We start from the raw sequence: 20,675 nt of genomic DNA on the forward strand, positions 1-20,675 counted from the left end.
GGGCGCACTGCGCATGCGCCCGCCATTTTGGAAGATGGCGGCGCCCAGGGAGAAGACGGATGGACCCCGGCAGGATCGGTAAGTATGATGGGGTGGGGGGGAGCACGGGGGGAGCACGGGGGGAGCACGGGGGGGGATCGGAGCATGAGGGGGTGGATCGGAGCGCGGGAGGGGTGGAACGAAGCACGGGGGGGGGTGGATCGGAGTGCAGGGAGGGTGATTGGAGCACGGGGAGGGTGATTGGAGCGCGGGGGGAGCGGAGCACAGGACGGAGGGGAGCCGGAGCAGTGTACCGGACAGATCGGGGGGCTGGGGGGGGCGATCGGTGGGGTGGGGGCACATTAGTGTTTCCAGCCATGGCCGATGATATTGCAGCATCGGCCATGGCTGGATTGTAATATTTCACCAGTTATAATAGGTGAAATATTACAAATCGCTCTGATTGGCTGTTGAAAGTGAAACTGCCAATCAGAGCGATCGTTGCCACGGGGGGGGGGGGGGGGGGTGAAGCCACCCCCCCTGGGCTAAACTACCACTCCCCCTGTCCCTGCAGATCGGGTGAAATGGGAGTTAACCCTTTCACCCGATCTGCAGGGACGCGATCTTTCCATGACGCCACATAGGCGTCATGGGTCGGATTGGCACCGACTTTCATGACGCCTACGTGGTGTCAAAGGTCGGGAAGGGGTTAAAAAATGCTCATAAAAAAGTAGCTTTGCAATTTACTTTACCCCTGAAGAAGTGTGGACGAAACGTGCGTCGGCGTGGAGGGACACAGCACCAGCTCCACACATAAAAGTAATTTTGTGAGACTGTTTATATCTATAATTGTGGCTAAAGTATAACAAAATGTGGAACTGCTGAGCTGTATATCTGATGTGTTCAGCATATAGGCGTTATTTTGTAAAAAGACGCCATATACATACAGCATTATGTGGCTCCTCTATGGATATATTGTATATATATATATATATATATATATATATATATATATATATATATATATATATATATATATATATATATATATATATATATTTTTTTTTTTTTTTTTTTTTGTCTAAGGGTCACTTCCATCTGTCTGTCTGTCCTTCTGTCACGGTTATTCATTCGCTGATTGGTCTCGCCAGCTGCCTGTCATGGCTGCCGCGACCAATCAGCGACGGGCACAGTCCGGAAGAAAATGGCCGCTCCTTACTCCCCGCAGTCAGTGCCTGTCGCCCGCATACTCCCCTCCGGTCACCGCTAACACAGGGTTAATGCCGGCGGTAACGGACTGCGTTATGCTGTGGGTAACGTACTCAGTTACTGCCGCTATTAACCCTGTGTGTCCCCAACTTTTTACTATTGACGCTGCCTATGCAGCATCAATAGTAAAAAATGTAATGTTAAAAATAATAATTAAAAAAAAAAACCTGCTATACTCACCCTCCGTAGTCACTCGCGCCGGCTGCCATCTTCCGTTGCAGGTTCCGGTGGCAAAAATGGTATGGGAGAAGGACCTGCCATGACGTCACGGTCATGTGACCACGACGTCATCACAGGCCCTGCGCGCCTGCACTAGAAAGACCTGCCATGACATCACGGTCATGTGACCGCCGCGACATCACAGGTCCTGCGCTCATACTGTACCAACCCTGGGACCGGAAGCTGCTGTGGACTACAAGGGGCCCTCAGAAAGGTGAGTATCTGTTTATTTTTTAACCTGTGACAAACCTGGCTGGGCAATATACTACATAGCTGGGCAATATACTACATGACTGGCCAATATACTACGTGGCTCTGTGCTGTATACTACTTAGCTGTGCAATATACTACATCACTGGGCAATATACTACGTGGCTCTGTGCTGTATACTACGTGACTGGCCAATATACTACATGGCTCTGTGCTGTATACTACGTGGGCTGTGCAATATACTACGTGGGCTGTGCAATATACTACGTGGGCTGTGCAATATACTACGTGGGCTGTGCAATATACTACGTGGGCTGTGCAATATACTACGTGGGCTGTGCAATATACTACGTGGGCTGTGCAATATACTACGTGGGCTGTGCAATATACTACGTGGGCTGTGCAATATACTACGTGGGCTGTGCAATATACTACGTGGGCTGTGCAATATACTACGTGGGCTGTGCAATATACTACGTGGGCTGTGCAATATACTACGTGGGCTGTGCAATATACTACGTGGGCTGTGCAATATACTACGTGGGCTGTGCAATATACTACGTGGGCATGCATATTCTAGAATACCCGATGCGGGCCACCATCTAGTTTAATATAATTAGCCCTAGAACAGAGTTTGTTACACTTCATATACTCCATGGAGTGTTTAAAGGCGTTCTTAGCATGTAGTGTCCCTCATTACTTGAGGTTTTCATAGATTTGTAAAGAAATTTTATTGTCAATAAAATCTGTTTAGTTAAATCTAAAGACAAATTTTGGACTTTGTGTTTTTTCTGTCCACTCCATGGTTAGTGGGGTTATAGTGGAATAGACGGGTTTTCATACTTGAGAATAAGGAAGATTTTTAGTAACAAGTAAATTGCAAAGCTACCTTTTTATGAGCATTTTTAAAATTGCCAGGGACAAAGTAAAAAAGGTTAAAAAAAAAATTTCCTAAAAGAAATCCTTGAAAAAGCCACGTCCAGGCGAAACGTGTGTTGGAGCTAGCAGGATACTATTGGGCATGGACTGTTCTATGCTATAGGGTATTTGTCTTATCCCATTCCTTTTTGCCTTATTTTGATTTTTTTGAATGCATGTTTGCAAAACAGATGTAGGCTACGTGATATGGGATTCACCATTTGTACCTTTTTACTTATTATTATGTCTATAAGCCCACTTATAACTCCTTAACAAAAAAAATGTTGGTTCCAAAATTGTGCTAATGTAAAGTAGACATGTGGGAAATGTTACTTATTAAAGTATTTTGTGGGACATATCTCTGTGATTTAAGGGCATGAAAATTCAAAGTTGGAAAATTGTGAAAGTTTCACCAAATTTCCATTTTTTTCACAAATCAAAGCAAGTAATGTCGAGGAAATTTTACCACTAACATGAAGTACAATATGTCACGAGAAATCCGTGTCAGAATCACCAGGATCCATGCAAGCGTTCCAGAGTTATAACCTCATAAAGGGACAGTGGTCAGAATTGTAAAAATTGGCCCGGTCATTAACATGCAAACCACCCTTGGGGGTTAAGGGGTTAATATCACCCCACAGCTGTCTGCCTAGCCTTTGCTGGTTATTAATAATGGAGGGGTGACAAATGTCCATTAATTTTGGGGGTCACCCCTTGTTAATAACCAGTAAAGGCCAAGTAGACAGCTGTGACCTGATATTAATAAGCTCCATGTTTGTTACCCCCTTCCCAGACTATAAACACCAGCCCCCAGCTGTCTGCTTTCCCTCAGCTGGTTAAGAAAAATATTGGGGACCCACACCATTGCTGGTTAAGAAAAATATTGGGGACCCCACACCATTGTTTCCTTTTAGCCTATCCATATTTCCATTTTATTCTGATGTTCATGCTGGGAATTTACTATACTTGGCTGTTCAAATGCCAGGTTTCCTATGAGATGGGTGCTTAAATTTTATAAGATAGATAGATAGATAGATATGAGATAGATAGAAAAAAATATCTATCTACCTAGCATGGAACACACGTGTGCCGTGTGATTTTATTTTTCTCACACCCATTGACTGTCATTGCTGAGTCTTAGCCAGTTTACAAGGCCATACGCAGCATGCTGCAAATTATTCCGCACCCCAAATCCCAGGTGAGGAAAAACTTGCAGATAAGCACTGCCTAATTGAAAAACAATATGAGAACACCTTGCATTGCACCCGAAGTTTAAATGCTGATGTGAGTGAACCCTTAGGGTATGTGCACACGTTGCGGAATCTTGTGCGGATTTTTTCGCACCGATTTTGGTAAATCCGCATGAAATCCGCACTGCGGATTTACTGAGGAATTACAGCGGTTTTTGTGCTGATTCCACCTGCAGTTTTACACCTGCAGATTCCTATTATGGAGCAGGTGTAAACTGCTGCGGAATCCGCACAAAGAATTGACATGCTGCGGAATAAACAACGCTACGTTTCCACACTTTTTTTTCCACAGCATGTGCACTGCGGATTTTGTTTTCCATAGGCTTACATGGTACTGTAAATTCATGGAAAACTGCTGCGAATCCGCAGCGGCCAATCCGCTGCGGGTCCGCAGCAAAATCCGCAATGTGTGCACATACCCTTAATATACAAATGGCTGTCCTACAAAAAAAAAAAAAAAGAGGAGGTAAGATTTCAAGAAAACACGATGGCCAATGTGAAAATTACAAGATTCCTGCAGACTGTGAGCCCTCGCGGGCAGGGTCCTCCCTCCTTATGTACTCGTGTGCCTTGTTATCTGCTCATGTTTAATGTATTTGTCTATATTTGCCCCGTATTCACATGTAAAGCGCCATGGAATAAATGGCGCTAAAAAATGTATAATAATAATAATTTGTAATTAAAAAAAAAAGGAAATGGCAATAACACAAAAAACATGTTTTAAACAATAGATCTTTTCTCATGACTCATTACCTTTAATTCTTCCGTGTAATTTATTTTTTCGCGTGCCTCTCTTTCTAAAACAATTGATTACATACTAAGCAAATATTTAATTAAAACTTGTGCCAAGATACCAGTAAGCATGCAGAAGGACTTGTATGTAATCATACATAGGATTCCTTCATTTAACACAAGAACATGATGTTATAGAAGGAAATTATACTGGTGTAAAAACATCCTAAAAGAACAGTGAAAGGTGCAAATCTGGAAGCCGTATAGCATCTGCAGCAGATTATTCTCAATGAATATTTATTGTGGTTGCAGAGGCCAAAACTTTAATGTGCATCTTTTGCCCACTAAATATGTTGTGGTCATCTGGTCCTATGAAATATATGGCTGCTTGTTCATATTTTTTGTAGTCTGCTATGTTTTATCTTGGGTCTCAATATTTACTTGAAACAATAATAATTATTAATTTATACGTATTTCTCATTCTCAAGGGCATTAGTCTTCAGGCTGATCCTTGGCATCATAGTTTGTGTCAAGTCAACTACTGCTGACAACCTGGACAAAGGGAGAGCCAGAAACTATAACTCAGGACAATTCTGGACACATCAGAAGAAAATCAGAGATGTTGTCACAATGTACCAATTTTCGTTTTATCACTTGTATACATATATTACAATAAAGGGTCAATATCCTTGTTAATTAAACCAATAATGGAAATATAGTTATGCGCTAAATAAAATGAAGCCTTACTGGTGCTCAAGAGACATGCTTCCAGCCTTTCACTAAATGTAACTGATAAATGGCAGAACATTCTTTAACAGGTCATTTTCCACAGCCCCATCTTACAGGTACCTGGGCTTAGCAGCTGCTTTTTCTTGTAGTGATGGGGAAAATAAAGTCACACTTGTCCCAGAAATATACAATGGCAATTTTGAGCAGTCATATGTCAAAGTTTGGGTAATAAGATGTTCACGTGTGACCACAGACATCCCTCCAAAATTTAAAAAACAAACAAAAAAAAACATAAAAGTCTAAATAGTTCTACAAAGGCAGCAAAGACTATACTTATCCACATATGGTATATAAAAATACTGTTATATTGCCATACATTCACAGTATAAATACTGTTCACTTTGTAAATGTAGTCCCCAAAGTACCATACAGGACCCAAGAACTGCATAGTCAGTCCCATTCGTAAACACTAGAAACGTCTAGTCCGCACCAAACTGTGCAGAGAGATTGCCATAACATGATGTGGCTATATTGAAAAAGTACCTATATGGTTCTGACAAAGCCTTATTTTTGTACTGCTTTATCTGGTGTCTGAGTACGAGTCGGGCACTCTACAGTCCTACACTCAAATCCCTCCCAAAACATAGCAAACACTACCGTACCTCCTTCTTAAGCTGGCCGTACACATTAGATGGCTGTCGGGCCGAATGATGCTTTGTCCTATCTTTCTGCCGACAGCCACCTCTGCAAATCCTCTCATACACAGGATCGCTCACTTGGCCGAATGCTCCTGCGTTCTCAGAGAAAGCCCCTGACTGACAAGTCCGCCGGTGACTCATTGCAGGGAGAACAATGCGATCGGAAGTCGAAATCGGACATATGCAATCTCCCATTCGACATCTCTCCCATTCATCAGTCAATCGGCGCCCTCATACACATTAGTTCATTGGCCGAATCTGTCAATATAGGCGGGTTCAAACGACATTAGTATAAGGTGTATGGGGGTATTACTGTGTTCTCCCGCACTGAAATTTGAACACAACCTGCAGTTTTAGTAAAACTAGTAATATCAAAAAGGTCAGCCTAGATGTTGGGACCTTCTAGACTTGGCGAAACATTGAAGGGCGTGAAGGAGGAGGTGTAACTCCTCTTAAGGTACCGTTACACTAAACGACTTGCCAACGATCACGACCAACGATACGACCTGGCCGTGATCGTTGGTAAGTCGTTGTGTGGTCGCTGGGGAGCTGTCACACAGACAGCTCTCTCCAGCGACCAACGATCAGGGGAACGACTGCGGCATCGTTGAAACGGTCTTTAACGATGCCGAAGTCTCCGGGTAACCAGGGTAAACATCGGGTTACTAAGTGCAGGGCCGCGTTTAGTAACCCGATATTTACCCTGGTTACTATTGTAAAAGTTAAAAAAAAAAAAAAAAAAACAGTACATACTCACATTACGATGTCTGTCATCAGCTTCCCGCACTGACTGTCAGCGCCGGCCGTAAAGCAAAGCAGTGATCTCACCACTGTGCTCTGCTTTACGGCCGGCGCTGACAGTCAGTGCAGAGAAGCTGACGGCGGGGGACGTGACAGACATCGGAATGTGAGTATGAACTGTTTTTTTTTTTTGTTTTTTTTTACTTTTACAATGGTAACCAGGGTAAATATCGGGTTACTAAGCGCGGCCCTGCGCTTAGTAACCCAATATTTACCCTGGTTACAAGTGAACACATCGCTGGATCGGCGTCACACACGCCGATCCAGCGATGACAGCGGGTGATCAGCGACCAAAAAAAGGTCCTGATCATTCCCCAACGACCAACGATCTCCCAGCAGGGGCCTGATCATTGGTCGCTGTCACACATAACGAGATCGTTAGCGGGATCGTTGCTATGTCACAAAAAGCGTGACGTTGCAACGATATCGTTAACAAAATCGTTATGTGTGAAGGTACCTTTACGTTTTAACTGTAGATTGTAGATTAGGAAAATTGACACACTTAAGATTTGCTACATTTTGTTCATCCAAAAAGACAATGATAACTCCAATATTCAAAGGAATTATTGTGTAGCTGTACAAAAAAAAAAAATCATCACAAAAAAATTCTGTGTTCATTTTAAACTGCATAGCCATGTAAGAATGGACAATGTTCACATTGCAGACATGTGGTGAGAAGTGTTACTGTCAGTTCTGTACACAGGACAATCACAGAAGACAAGCAAATATGAAATTAAAGATGTAGGTGCATTTACATATATAACCCGCTCACTGCATCTTCAAACAGCTTGACTACAAATGTCATATCTGGATTCGCAATTGGACCTCTTTGGAGAAATGTCCTAATAGCATATGCAAATGTTGCAAGTTTAAATAAGTATTCCAGTAATACACCAGATCATACCTAGACACTAGGTCAGAAAATTATCGATTGTTTACATTTTTTTTGTTAACTTGTAGTTTAAAAAAAACAAACATTTTTTTGCCTTCATAGCATCTTCATTAAAAAAAAAAAAAAAAAAACACGAAATTAGCACATAATCTTGAAATTTTCACACTGGCGAATGAGGCTTTTTTTTAGATTCTGCTCCTTTCAGGAAGAATTTACAGGAATTTTATCAGCAGGGTTGGAATTACACTGAAAGGTAACACCTGATACACCTACAGATAACACAGGATCCACCATTCACAATAGGTGATAATGGCAATCCTGACCCTGCTTATCCTCCATTTACAGTGACCTTTGCATATGCTCATTAGACACTTCAATACAAAAGATAGGGTCATGGTCTGACTATTAGGCCATGCTCACACGTTCATTATTTTACATCAGTATCTGTAAACCAAAACCAGGAGAGGAACAATGAGAAGATGGTCATATTCTGCATTTCTCACCCACTGACCAAATACTGATCATGGCCTTAGGGCTATGTAAATGTATTGTTTTGTGCTAGAGTGTAAAAAGCAGGAGTAGCCAGCGTGAAAAATTCCAAGATTCCTGTTTTTTTAGTTTAGTATTTTATTAAGGATGTAAAAAAAAAAAAAAAAAAAAAGTCGAGCCAAATAAACTACATAATAGATGTAAGTGTTTTTTTTACAAGTGCATTAGGAGCTACATTCTTTCACAACAGTAATTACCTCCTACACAAAATGAGCATCTGTTATTATCACATAAAAGTGTTTGGGATGAACAGAGGAGTCAAAACACCGCCGGAAACAACTTCCTGTAGGAATACTCTTCAGGTACCCCAGCGTCTTGTGTGCACATAAGCTTACAGCTTTGACCGCTCTTTTGTTGAGGGCACACCTTAAAGGCCCCTTCACATTAAGCGACGCTGCAGCGATACCGACAACGATCCGGATCGCTGCAGCGTCGCTGTTTGGTCGCTGGAGAGCTGTCACACAGACAGCTCTCCAGCGACCAACTATGCCGGTAACCAGGGTAAACATCGGGTAACTAAGCGCAGGGCCGCTCTTAGTAACCCGATGTTTACCCTGGTTACCATCCTAAAAGTAAAAAAAACAAACAGTACATACTTACCTACCGCTGTCTGTCCCCGGCGCTCTGCTTCTCTGCACTCCTCCTGTACTGTCTGTGTGAGCACAGCAGCCGGAAAGCAGAGCGGTGACGTCACCGCTCTGCTTTCCGGCTGACCGACGCTCACAGCCAGTACAGGAGGAGTGCAGAGAAGCAGAGCGCCGGGGACAGACAGCGGTAGGTAAGTATGTAGTGTTTGTTTTTTTACTTTTAGGATGGTAACCAGGGTAAACATCGGGTTACTAAGCGCGGCCCTGCGCTTAGTTACCCGATGTTTACCCTGGTTACCAGTGAAGACATCGCTGGATCGGTGTCATACACGCCAATCCAGCGATGTCCACAGGAGATACAGCGATGAAATAAAGTTCTGGACTTTGTTCAGCGACCAACGATCTCCCAGCAGGGGCCTGATCGTTGGTCGCTGTCACACATAACGATTTCATTAACGATATCGTTGTTACGTCACAAAATGCAACGATATCGTTAACAATATCGTTATGTGTGAAGGTACCTTAAGTCTTTCACAACCTACAGCTTACAAATGGTAACCATGCATAGGACTTAATGGACAAGACAGATCACATGGTTTGCACTTTTTTATTTGAAGGAAATTATAAACTGTTGAGGTACCTTCACACAACGATATTGTTAACGATATCGTTGCTTTTTGTGACGTAGCAACGATATCGTTAATAAAATCGTTATGTGTGACAGCGACCAACGATCAGGCCCCTGCTGGGAGATCGTTGGTCGCTGAAGAAAGTCCAGAACTTTGGATCTCCCGTGGACATCGCTGGATCGGCGTGTGTGACACCAATCCAGCGATGTCTTCACTGGTAACCAGGGTAAGAATCGGGTAACTAAGCGCAGGGCCGCGCTTAGTAACCCGATGTTTACCCTGGTTACCATCCTAAAAGTAAAAAAAATACCGGATTACTCACCGGTAATGCTCTTTTATAGAGCCCATGACAGCACCCACGAGAGAGGGGATCCGCCCCTAGGAACAGGAAACCTACAGAGAGATAAAAGGGGCGGCCCCCCCTCGCTCCTCAGTTGTTTTACAGAGAATAGGAGGAACCGCCGCCAGGTTTTTTAGTTAATAGGTTCAGGTATATATACATATATACATATTTACAACCTTATACTATATCCTTCTAATATTTACACCTCACCAACAAAGCACCACGTGCAACTATATACAGAAAAGGGAGGGATGTGAATGGGTGCTGTCATGGGCTCTATAAAAGAGCATTACCGGTGAGTAATCCGGTATTTTCCATTCGCCATGACAGCACCCACGAGAGAATTTCAGAGACTATAGACTGGGTGGGTTAACTGAGTCAAGAACCGAAACCCCAAAGGTAAGATCAGAAGCCGCGGATAGGTCTAACCTATAGTGCCTATAGAAGGTGCCTGGTGAAGCCCAAGTTGCGGCCTTACATATAAGTTCTATTGGCACGTTCGCCCTTTCTGCCCAGGAGGTTGATACGGCCCTTGTGGAATGAGCCCCCACATGCATCGGAGGATCTCTTCCTTTGGCTCTGTAAGCCAAGGTTATGGCTTCTCTGATCCAACGAGATAACGTCCCCTTCGTGACTCTGGATCCTTTGGTTTTACCCTGAAAAGACACAAACAGGGCCCTACTCTTCCTCCAGTCCCTAGTTCTCTCTAAGTAGGCTAGAATAGTCCTCTTAACATCTAGGGTATGAAGTCTTACTTCTTCTGGAGATGAGTGGTCTTTATAAAAGGTAGGTAATAGGATCTCTTGGGATCTATGAAAACTAGAAGCCACTTTAGGTAGGCAACATGGGTCTGTTCTTAAAACTATTCTATCAGGTGTTATAGATAAGTATGGAGGATCGATTGACAACGCCTGCAGATCACTCACTCTTCTAGCTGACACCAAAGCTACCAACAATATCGCTTTTAATGAAATGTTCTTTAATGAGGCTGCATGGATAGGCTCAAATGGGCTTTGTGTCAATGCATCCAAGACCAAAGCTAAATCCCACTGGGGCACCTGTGGAATATTTATTGGCTTCGACCGTTCACATGCGGATATAAAACGGGATATCCATCTATCACCTGCGATATCATAACTGAAGAGGGCTCCTAACGCTGAAACCTGAACTTTCAAAGTATTAACTGAAAATCCCAATTCTAGCCCTTTTTGTAAAAACTCCAGTATTGAAAATATAGGCACCTCTGAAGAAATTTGTGTAGTGTGAAACTGAAGAAATTTTTTCCAGACTAACATAAATTCTGGTGGTAGAAGGCTTTCTACTCTTCATAAGGGTATCTATTAAACCACTAGAAAACCCTCTCTTGCTTAGTAATTGCCTCTCAAATTCCAGGCAGTTAAGTTCATGCCCTTCACCTGAGGATGGAAAAACGGACCTTGAGACAGCATGTTGTCGGCCAGAGGCAGAATCCACGGATCTGTCACCGACATGGCTCTGAGCCATGAAAACCATGGCCTCTTGGGCCAAAAGGGGGCTATTAGCAGAACCCTTGCCCCTTCCTCTCTTATCTTCCTTATCACCGTGGGTAATAGATTCCATGGGGGAAATGCGTATGCCAGGTCGAATGTCCACGGTACCTGAAGGGCATCTAATATGTCTGGATTGTCCAGCCTGCACAGGGAGGCAAACATCCTGACCTGTCGATTGGATCTTGTTGAGAACAAGTCTATCTGAGGCATGCCCCATCGAGATGTTATCATTCTGAAAATGTTCCTGTTGAGCATCCATTACCCCTGATGAAGAGTATGACGACTTAGAAAATCGGCCTGAAAGTTGTCTACCCCTCTTATGTGTACCGCTGATAAGGACAACAGATGACCTTCGGCTAGCCTTATGATGTCTGACGCCACCTTCATAAGAGTGTCTGACCTTGTACCTCCTTGACGGTTTAGATAGGCCACCGCAGAGGTGTTGTCGGAGAGGACCCTTGTGTGAGAGCCTCGCAGCTGAGGAAGAAAGTGGAGCAGGGAATAATATACAGCTCTTAACTCTTTTACATTAGAAGAATTACCATACTCTGATGTGGACCAGAGACCCTGGACCATCTGATCCCGAAAATGTGCTCCCCAACCATCAGGACTAGCATCTGTGGTAACTATATTTGAAGGAGTGATTACCCACAGGACTCCTTTTGACAGATTTCCCCAATCTAACCACCAAGTGAGGGAGTGTACCACTTCTGACGGAAGAAAAACTATCTGGTCTAGACATCCCTGATTTTCAATACTCTCCTGTAATATAAATCTCTGCAGCTGCCTGGTATGAAACTGTGCCCACTCAACTGCAGGAATACAAGAAGTTAACGAGCCTAGTAATGACATGGCACTTCTCAAAGTCATACTACGCCTATTGACTGCTAAGTTCACTTTATCAATTATGGAGGTCTTTTTGCTATCTGGCAGACAACATATTTGTTCAACTGAATCTAAAAGGAGGCCAAGGAACTTCTGACACGTAACAGGCCGGAGTCTGGATTTCTCCCAATTAATAATCCAACCAAGAGATTGCAATGAAAAAGCTACCTCCTCCAATCTCTGTTCACACTGTAGGGAGTCTTTTCCCACTATTAGTAGATCATGTAGATACGGGATGACTAGTGTGTCTTTTAACCGTAAAAAAGACATTACTTCCAACAACAATTTCGTGAACACCCTCGGAGCCATAGATAAGCCAAAGGGCATTGCCCTATACTGCAGATGACAAACCTGACCATCTAATACAACTGCCACTCTAAGAAACTGCTGGTGTAACCGGTGTATAGGCAGATGGTAGTAAGCATCCTTAAAATCCAGTACCACCATGTAACAATTGGGAAATAAATTTTTTATGGCTGACCGAATGGACTCCATTTTAAAGGCTTTAGGTCTTATGAAGGTGTTTAACTTCCTCAAATTAAATATAGTCCTAAAGGACCCATCAGGCTTAGTTATCAGAAATAAAAAAGCCCTTTCCTATTTCAGATGGTGGAACTTTTATTAACACTTGTTTGGACAAAAGAGATTTGACTTCAGTTTCCAGCGCTTCTTGCTGCAGCCTGGATTTTTGGGAGGTAAGAAGAAAAGAATCCGGAGGTATTCGGATGAGGTCTAAGGTGAGACCTGACGAAATTAAATTTAAGGCCCATGTATTGGCCGTTATCTCTTTCCATTGTCCTATAAATTGCAGCAATCTACCGCCCACCGGTGGAATAGGGTTCACGGAACTTATCCGCTGGTTTGAAGGGTCGCTTGTTGAACAAATTGCCCTTCTGCCTGAACTCCCTGTTACTCCAGCGGTCTTTAAAGCCTCCTTTCCTTCCAAATGGTGGCTTCCTGAACGCCCTTCTGTAGGAAGGAAAAGGGATTAGGAAACCCCTTTTTCCTTTCGCCCGCCTTAGTGAGTATGTCATCCAGGACAGCTCCAAAGAGGTACTCACCCTGGCAGGGAATGGCACACAACTTAGCTCTGGATTGGGCATCTCCCTTCCAGTTCTTTAGCCACAATGCCCGACGGGCCGTATTTGAGAGATTAGCTGATCTCGCTGCCAGGCGGAGAGAGTCTATTGAGGCATCAGATATAAATGCCGCAGCCCCCTTGATCAATGGAATGGAGGCTCGCAACTTCTCCCTGGACATGCCACTTCTGATGTTCTGATCTAGCTGCTCCAGCCAGACCAACATGGATCTACTGGTACAAGTAGCGGAGATTGCAGGCTTAAATGCAGTCACACAGGCTTCCCATGAATTTTTGAGAAGCGCATCAGATTTTCTGTCCATTGGGTCGGACAAAGAACCCGCATCTTCTACCGGTAAAGCGGAACGGCGAGCGGTAGATGCCACAGCCGCATCAACCTTCGGTACTTTAGCCCAGGTGGCCAAGTCCTCATCATCAAAGGGGTAGCGTCTCTTACAGGACACTGGCACAAACCCCTTTTGACCCTTACTCCATTCTTTCTTGACCAGGTCTTTTATAGCCTGGTTCACTGGGAACACATGGCCCTTTCGCTGAGACAGACCCGCGAACATTACTTCCTGCTGAGTCTGAGGTTCCTTTAATTCAGAAACCCCCATAGTACTCCTTATGGATTTAACCAAGTTATTTATGCCATCAGTAGGAAAGCAGACATAGTCCTCCTCATCTGATGAACCCGATAACTGAGAGACATCTGACTCGACCTCCCCACTTTCTGCCGACGTGTCAGCTTTAGGCGAGGATGCCCTGCTAACTCTCCTTTCCATATTTACAGACGGACTGCCTCGTAAATTCTGAAGCTCCTCCCGAATCATAAGACGTATTTCGTTCATTTTAACAGACTCTTCCTGCCGCAGGTTGTTATCTATACAGGCTTGGCACAATTTTTTGCTATATGCATCAGGTAAGGGCTCAGTACATATTGCACACTGCACGTGCTTGGTCTTTCCAGTCCTCTTCCCCTACAAATACATAAGGAGAGGAGACCAACATAAGCCTTCATAAAGCTTAAGAAAACACTCACCCCGAAGTATCTGTATATACCGGGTCTCGACTCTTTTGTTCGGCCTGGGGTGTGCCACGGGACGACCTCCTCCCTGACTTGTCAGTGGAGTCGCTCACTTTTGCACCACTTCTCTTCCTGACATTCTCACTGGGTACAATTAACTCCTCCATAGGGCGCTCACAAATCTCCTCATGGGACGACATTCCTCTCCCTTCCACACGCACTTCCTACACAGCTGAGCTGTAATTTATAACGTCAGTCCCACACACCCCCTCCCCCCTTTTTTTTTTTTTTTACCAGTTCCGTAGTGTAGTTCGGGGGGGAGGGGAGGGGGAATGATCGCTTCTAATAATCAGTATGGCGATGCCCCCGGAAGTGACAGCGCGACCCCGGAGTTCAGGGAGCGCCGCCGCACTGCGCACGCGTCCCCGCAGCTTGCCGGCCGCTTCATCATTAAGCGCCGACCCCTGTCAGGCCCTGCCCTCGGAGTCCTGGAGCGCCGCTGCACTGCGCATGCGCCGGCGTCCTCACCTGCCGGCCGCTCTTGCAAGGCTGCACCGGAAATGACACTGAGCCCCGGGAGCGCCGCAGCACTGTGCCTGTGCTGGCGTCCCCGCTGTTTGCCGGCCGCTTCCACCGCCATCAAGGAACGGAGAAGCGTCGCCGATCTGCCAGGCAGCACCGAAATCAGCCCCTTACCTGAGGTACCTTCCTTGGTTAAAATCTACAACGATGCCCCAGCAGGGACATTGTTGTTCCAAGCTGTCGCAGATGAGGGGGGAGCCAGCAGGAACCCCCGACTCTGTCCATCCGTCCTGGAGCCCCTGTCTCTCAGCAGAGACGGACAGGCGGCATCCAGGCGGACCTTCCTCTTCATCTGTACTCCATAGAGTTCCTCTGTGGGTTCCCTTCTAGGAACAGGAAACCAACTGAGGAGCGAGGGGGGGGCCGCCCCTTTTATCTCTCTGTAGGTTTCCTGTTCCTAGGGGCGGATCCCCTCTCTCGTGGGTGCTGTCATGGCGAATGGAAAACAAACAGTACATACTTACCTAACGCTGTCTGTCCTCCAGCGCTGTGCTTCTCTGCACTCCTCCTGTACTGGCTGTGAGCGTCGGTCAGCCGGAAAGCAGAGCGGTGACGTCACCGCTCTGCTTTCCGGCCGCTGTGCTCACACAGACAGTACAGGAGGAGTGCAGAGCACAGCGCTGGAGGACAGACAGCGGTAGGTAAGTATGTACTGTTTGTTTTTTTTACTTTTAGGATGGTAACCAGGGTAAACATCGGGTTACTAAGCGCGGCCCTGTGCTTAGTTACCCGATGTTTACCCTGGTTACCGGCATCGTTGGTCGCTGGAGAGCTGTCTGTGTGACAGCTCTCCAGCGACCAAACAGCGACGCTGCAGCGATCCGGATCGTTGTCGGTATCGCTGCAGCGTCGCTTAATGTGAAGGGGCCTTTGGTGTGAAGAGGAAAAAAAAAAAAAAAAAAAAAACACTTCTCTAACTGAACATTCCTATCTGAAAACTATTGTCGCCCCCAAAAAATCATTTAAAAAAAGTGAATGTCGGCTGGGCTGTTTCTTTGAATGCAAGTTCCCTGAAAGTATACGATCCCACAATGAGTATTTGGTGAGGTTTTGAATTTTTTTCACAGAGAAAATACACAGCGCCATCAAAGACTCACCAGAGACTACCTGTGAGACACTGTCAAATACTTAAAAGGGATGTAGAAAAAAAAAAAAAAGAAAAATCAATAACAACCACCCGACGATTGGGCTAATTTTGCAGCGTATCAGGGTTATTATAACAGGCAAGTCATTGCTTATGTGTTAGGATAACCTACTGTATTAAAATAAAGATGAAATTTGTAACATTTAAAAAAAAATTCAGACAGTGTTGTAAACCAAGAGATATTCACTGCCAATACCAGTTGCTATATAGCAGGATAAAGTCCATTCAAGCCATATTTGATGAAAGATTTCATATGCCAAGTAAACAGCAACCTATTGATTATAACAGGTAGCTTCTGGTCAACAGAAGGTACAAATAGCTAGTAATGTGCGCACAGAAATTGCCAACCACTGACACTGGCCTTATACAAGATATTGCCAGTGGTTTTCATTCATGCAGAACATATGTCTTGATATACTTTGGATACATCATGTCTGATTATAGATATAAACAATTGCATTGTGAAACAACGTCAACACAGATGGAATTTTTGAATATATACATATATACACACATATACATATATACACACACACACACACCGTATAAACACATACACAAGTCATCCAGTGTCTCCATCGCACTCCTGTGCAGGCATACTTCTCTGCGCCTTTGCTCTTTGCCCACACATGCGCATTACAATACTTTGAGACAAATATGCCTGCACAGGAGCATGATGTGTATATATATATATATACATATATATACATATATATACATATATATACATATATATACATATATATACACATATACATATACATATATATATATATATATATATATATATACACACACAAACCCACACATACACATACATAACCCCATTAAACAATGTGTATTACTGTTTCATACCTGAATTTCTGAGTCTGGTGACTGTAGAAGAAGGGTGAGAACTGGCAGTGCCCCTGCTTGGCACAGAATGCTTTTATTCCTCTCTAGAAACATACAAAAATACAACGTGTAAAGCTTTTGTTAAGTCCTTATTTTCCTGTCGATTGAATTTACAACAAAACCTAATCTAATGTCATGTACATCTAACAGGTATTATATCTGGCTGATCGCCCAGATTTAAAAAAACAAAAACAAAAAAAAACACACAACATGCTAAGCATTTTATGATGAAATCGTCAACCTTCATGGCCACCTGGCATGGCTACTAAAACATCTTGCAATTATGAATGGCCAGTAACATGCTACAAATTTGCTTTTGAAAATTCAACACCTTTAATGGGGTGTCAAAAAATGTTTAATAAAATTATTGCAAAAGTAAGCAAATCATTATTTAACAACCTGATCTAGTCAGATTGAGAATAGCTCCAACCGCATTTCGTTGAACCCTTGGATCATAGGACTTTGCCAATGTAAGTAGAGGCAGGACTCCTCCAGCAATGCCAATGGCTTCACGACTGTATTCTGGAAGGAAGAGAGTACTCAGTTAAAAATATAGAAAATATATAAATAATGACATAGCTAGAATTTTAATCCTTACCTGATATAGCCAAAGTCATGATGCATGCACAGGAGTTACACTGTACAGTAGAATCCCCAGACTCCAGTAGCTCCAGTATTGGCTCAAGCAAACCCATCTTGACCACCATCTCCTTGTTCACTGTAAACACAAGTTATCAGCTATACTTACTTTTTAAAATCTAATATATTAACTTTAACTTTTTTTTTTTTTTTTACAACAAAATACATAATTACATATATGTAAAAATAACAGCTCCGATGACAGACAGGTGGACCACCACCTAAAAAACTTGTCATTGCTAATGGATTCCATAAATGTTTTAGAGGGAATGCCAGTTTAGTATGAGTTACAACACTTTCTGGTACAGTTATATGTAGTCAATAGCTGTATAAACACAAAAGTTCAAAACTTACAATTTCCATCAAGCAGAAAGTTGACAAGCGATAAAGATGACATCTGCTGAACCTCAAGGTCGCTGGATTGTAGCAGTGGTTGGTATGGCCCCAGGAACTCTGGAGGAAGCTGTGTATTCACTGTAGATACAAATAGTAAAAACAAAAATATGACTATGCGAAAATAAATGTTACTGTAGGTCACTGGTCTCTGCCAGGTATAGGGACACCACTTTGCTGCTGGCTTTTTACTATTCATCTAAGTCGACAACAGAGACACTGGACGAGGAAGGGAGGAGACACTGGACGAGGAAGGGAGGAGACACTGGACGAGGAAGGGAGGAGACACTGGACGAGGAAGGGAGGAGACACTGGACGAGGAAGGGAGGAGACACTGGACGAGGAAGGGAGGAGACACTGGACGAGGAAGGGAGGAGACACTGGACAAGGGAAACAGCAGGGACTAGCTCCTGAAATGAGCTTCATATCAGGGAGTGGGAAGGGGCTCAGACAATGATGGCAGCATCTGCAGTTAGGTAGTGTAGTAAGGGAAAGGTAGGGAATTTTTAAGGCAAGTATATTATAAAATAGCTTGGCTTATGGGACTAAATAGGTAGGAAGTAAGGAGAAAAAAAATGCTTTGCCTTCGGACCACCCCTTTGAGTTTAAATACTACGCAACCATATTATGTCTAGTATTGCAGGTCCCTCTCTCAGATTGAGATATAATGTTAACTACTCTGTGGAAATCTTTACCTTTTTAATGTTATTGAACTTCTTCAAATAAAGCACACACATCACATATATTGAGCAGTGATTAAATAGTAGGGGATACTCACTATGCTGGCTCATATGCAAGTAGTACAGTGCAGCTGATTGCTGGAGGTCAATATTTTCTGAAAATGCCAAGATCCTCAATGCATCCAGGGTCTCTTTTCCAACCAGTGATTCGTTGATTCCTTTAATAAAAAAATAATTTCTATCAGGGCACATAATATGCAAATTGCCTCTTCTGAGAAAAAGAGGACTTAAACTCTATAGCGCCAACTGTTGGAAGTAGCGATCCTACAAGTCACAATCAACCCTTTAATGAGTCATGCAATATGACTTAGGATAAAAGCCAAATCCGTATCAATTCGCAGACACGGTGTTTCGGGCTGTTGGCCTTAGTCAGTGAGAACTAATTTGGCTAGGTAAGAGGCTCTATCAGGGCACAGTGATCATAAAAATGTCACAAAGATCTTTAGTCCTTAAAATTTGTGGATCATAAATTCTAAGGCCTCATTCACACATCAATATTTTTCCATTAGTATTTGTGTGCCCAAACCAGGAGTGTCTTCGAAACAGAGAACAGGTGTCAATCTTTCTATTATTGTTTTTCTCTGCAAGTCCCAATCCTGGATTTAGCATACAAACACTGGCATGCGAATGAGGCCTAAACCTACAGGAATGTAACGGTTACCCTAGTAGGAAGTCAGATTGCACACCACCAGCACTGGATCTGCTAAATTCCCATCCATTGTGTTTATTTGGGTTTGCTTCATTTACATGTGATTCTCAGTGACTTCTGATTGTCTGTATTAAGAAGTGTTCAGACAAGGTGGATATGCTCGGGCTTTTTAGGCCTCTTTCACACTTCCGTCTTTTCAGATCCGTTGCAATGCGTCGTTTTGGGAAAAAAACGGATCCATCAAATGTGCCCGCAGGATCCATTTTTTTCCCATAGACTTGTATTAGCGATGGATGGCGACAAATGGCCACACGTCGCATCAGTCGTGCGACGGATCCGTCGTGTTTTGGCGGACCGTCGTCAGGAAAAAACGTTCAATGTAACTTTGTCTGCATCGGGAAAACGTGTCGCGACGGATCCTGCGGCATACGTCGTTGACTAGAATGGAAGCCTATGGACGCTGAATCCGTCGTGACACGTCGTATGTGGGAATCCAGCGCTGGAATCAGTTTTTTTTTTTTTTTTACACTGAGCATGCTTAGAATCAGGAATTTGTAGCCAATTGGTCAGACAGGCCCCAAATCTATATAAGCCTGGCCTGGGGTGTCACTCCCAAATGTGCCAGCCTGAAGACAGCCAGCCAGTCAATATATTGGTTTCCCTATTTTCCAGTAGCCAATCACATTTGGGAGACTCCCATTTTTAGGCATGGAAAACGGATCCATCAAAAAACGGATGAAATGGATGGTAAAAACCGATGCAACGGATCCAGTTTTTTTATGAAACCGTCTAGCGGATCCGTCAAAATACTGGATGCATTGCATCCGTTTTTCACTATTTTTGACGCATCCGTCGATACGTCGCGCCGACGCATTTTGACGGATTTAAAAAAACAGAAGTGTGAAAGTAGCCTTATCTGAGTAGTCCTGTGCCACTGTGGTCTTTCTGCCGTTTCCCTGCATAAATCACAAAATGTTCATTACACAGCCGTTTCACATATGACCCTTATCAGCACTGCAGTCTTGTAGGTGACAGCGGTCTCCCTGCAACATTTAGGGTGTGTGTCCACGGTCCGTAATGACGGTGCTTTGGACGGAGCGGAAACCCCGCTCTGCCCCCCCTCTTCAGTGAACACATCCGGAATCTCCGCACCCCATACATAGGGCCCTGTGATTTACCTTGTGGTGACGGAGGTAAACAGACATGCTGCATGTCCGTAAACGCAGGGCCGCCGGATGCGTGTCCACACGCTTAGTGGAGACGGGATTTCATAAAATCCCCTCCACTATGCTGTAACATCTGGACGCTGC

The 20,675-nt window shown here is 43.9% G+C and overlaps 1 protein-coding gene across 1 annotated transcript in view; it reads right to left on the reverse strand.

Annotated features, from left to right (window-relative positions):
• The window catches only part of LOC138637369 (uncharacterized), a 74,863-nt gene that overhangs the window by 22,271 nt on the left and 31,917 nt on the right, over nt 1-20,675 (reverse strand). Inside the window, exons 2-6 of the mRNA XM_069725970.1 lie at nt 18,755-18,874; nt 17,938-18,057; nt 17,543-17,662; nt 17,344-17,466; nt 16,906-16,988 (exon numbers count right to left, since the gene is read on the reverse strand). Of these exons, the coding sequence (XP_069582071.1) occupies nt 16,906-16,988; nt 17,344-17,466; nt 17,543-17,662; nt 17,938-18,057; nt 18,755-18,874 (566 nt within the window). The remainder of the gene's footprint in view (nt 1-16,905; nt 16,989-17,343; nt 17,467-17,542; nt 17,663-17,937; nt 18,058-18,754; nt 18,875-20,675) is intronic.

Source organism: Ranitomeya imitator, chromosome 5, assembly GCF_032444005.1.
Source record: "Ranitomeya imitator isolate aRanImi1 chromosome 5, aRanImi1.pri, whole genome shotgun sequence".
Lineage (NCBI taxonomy): Eukaryota > Metazoa > Chordata > Amphibia > Anura > Dendrobatidae > Ranitomeya > Ranitomeya imitator.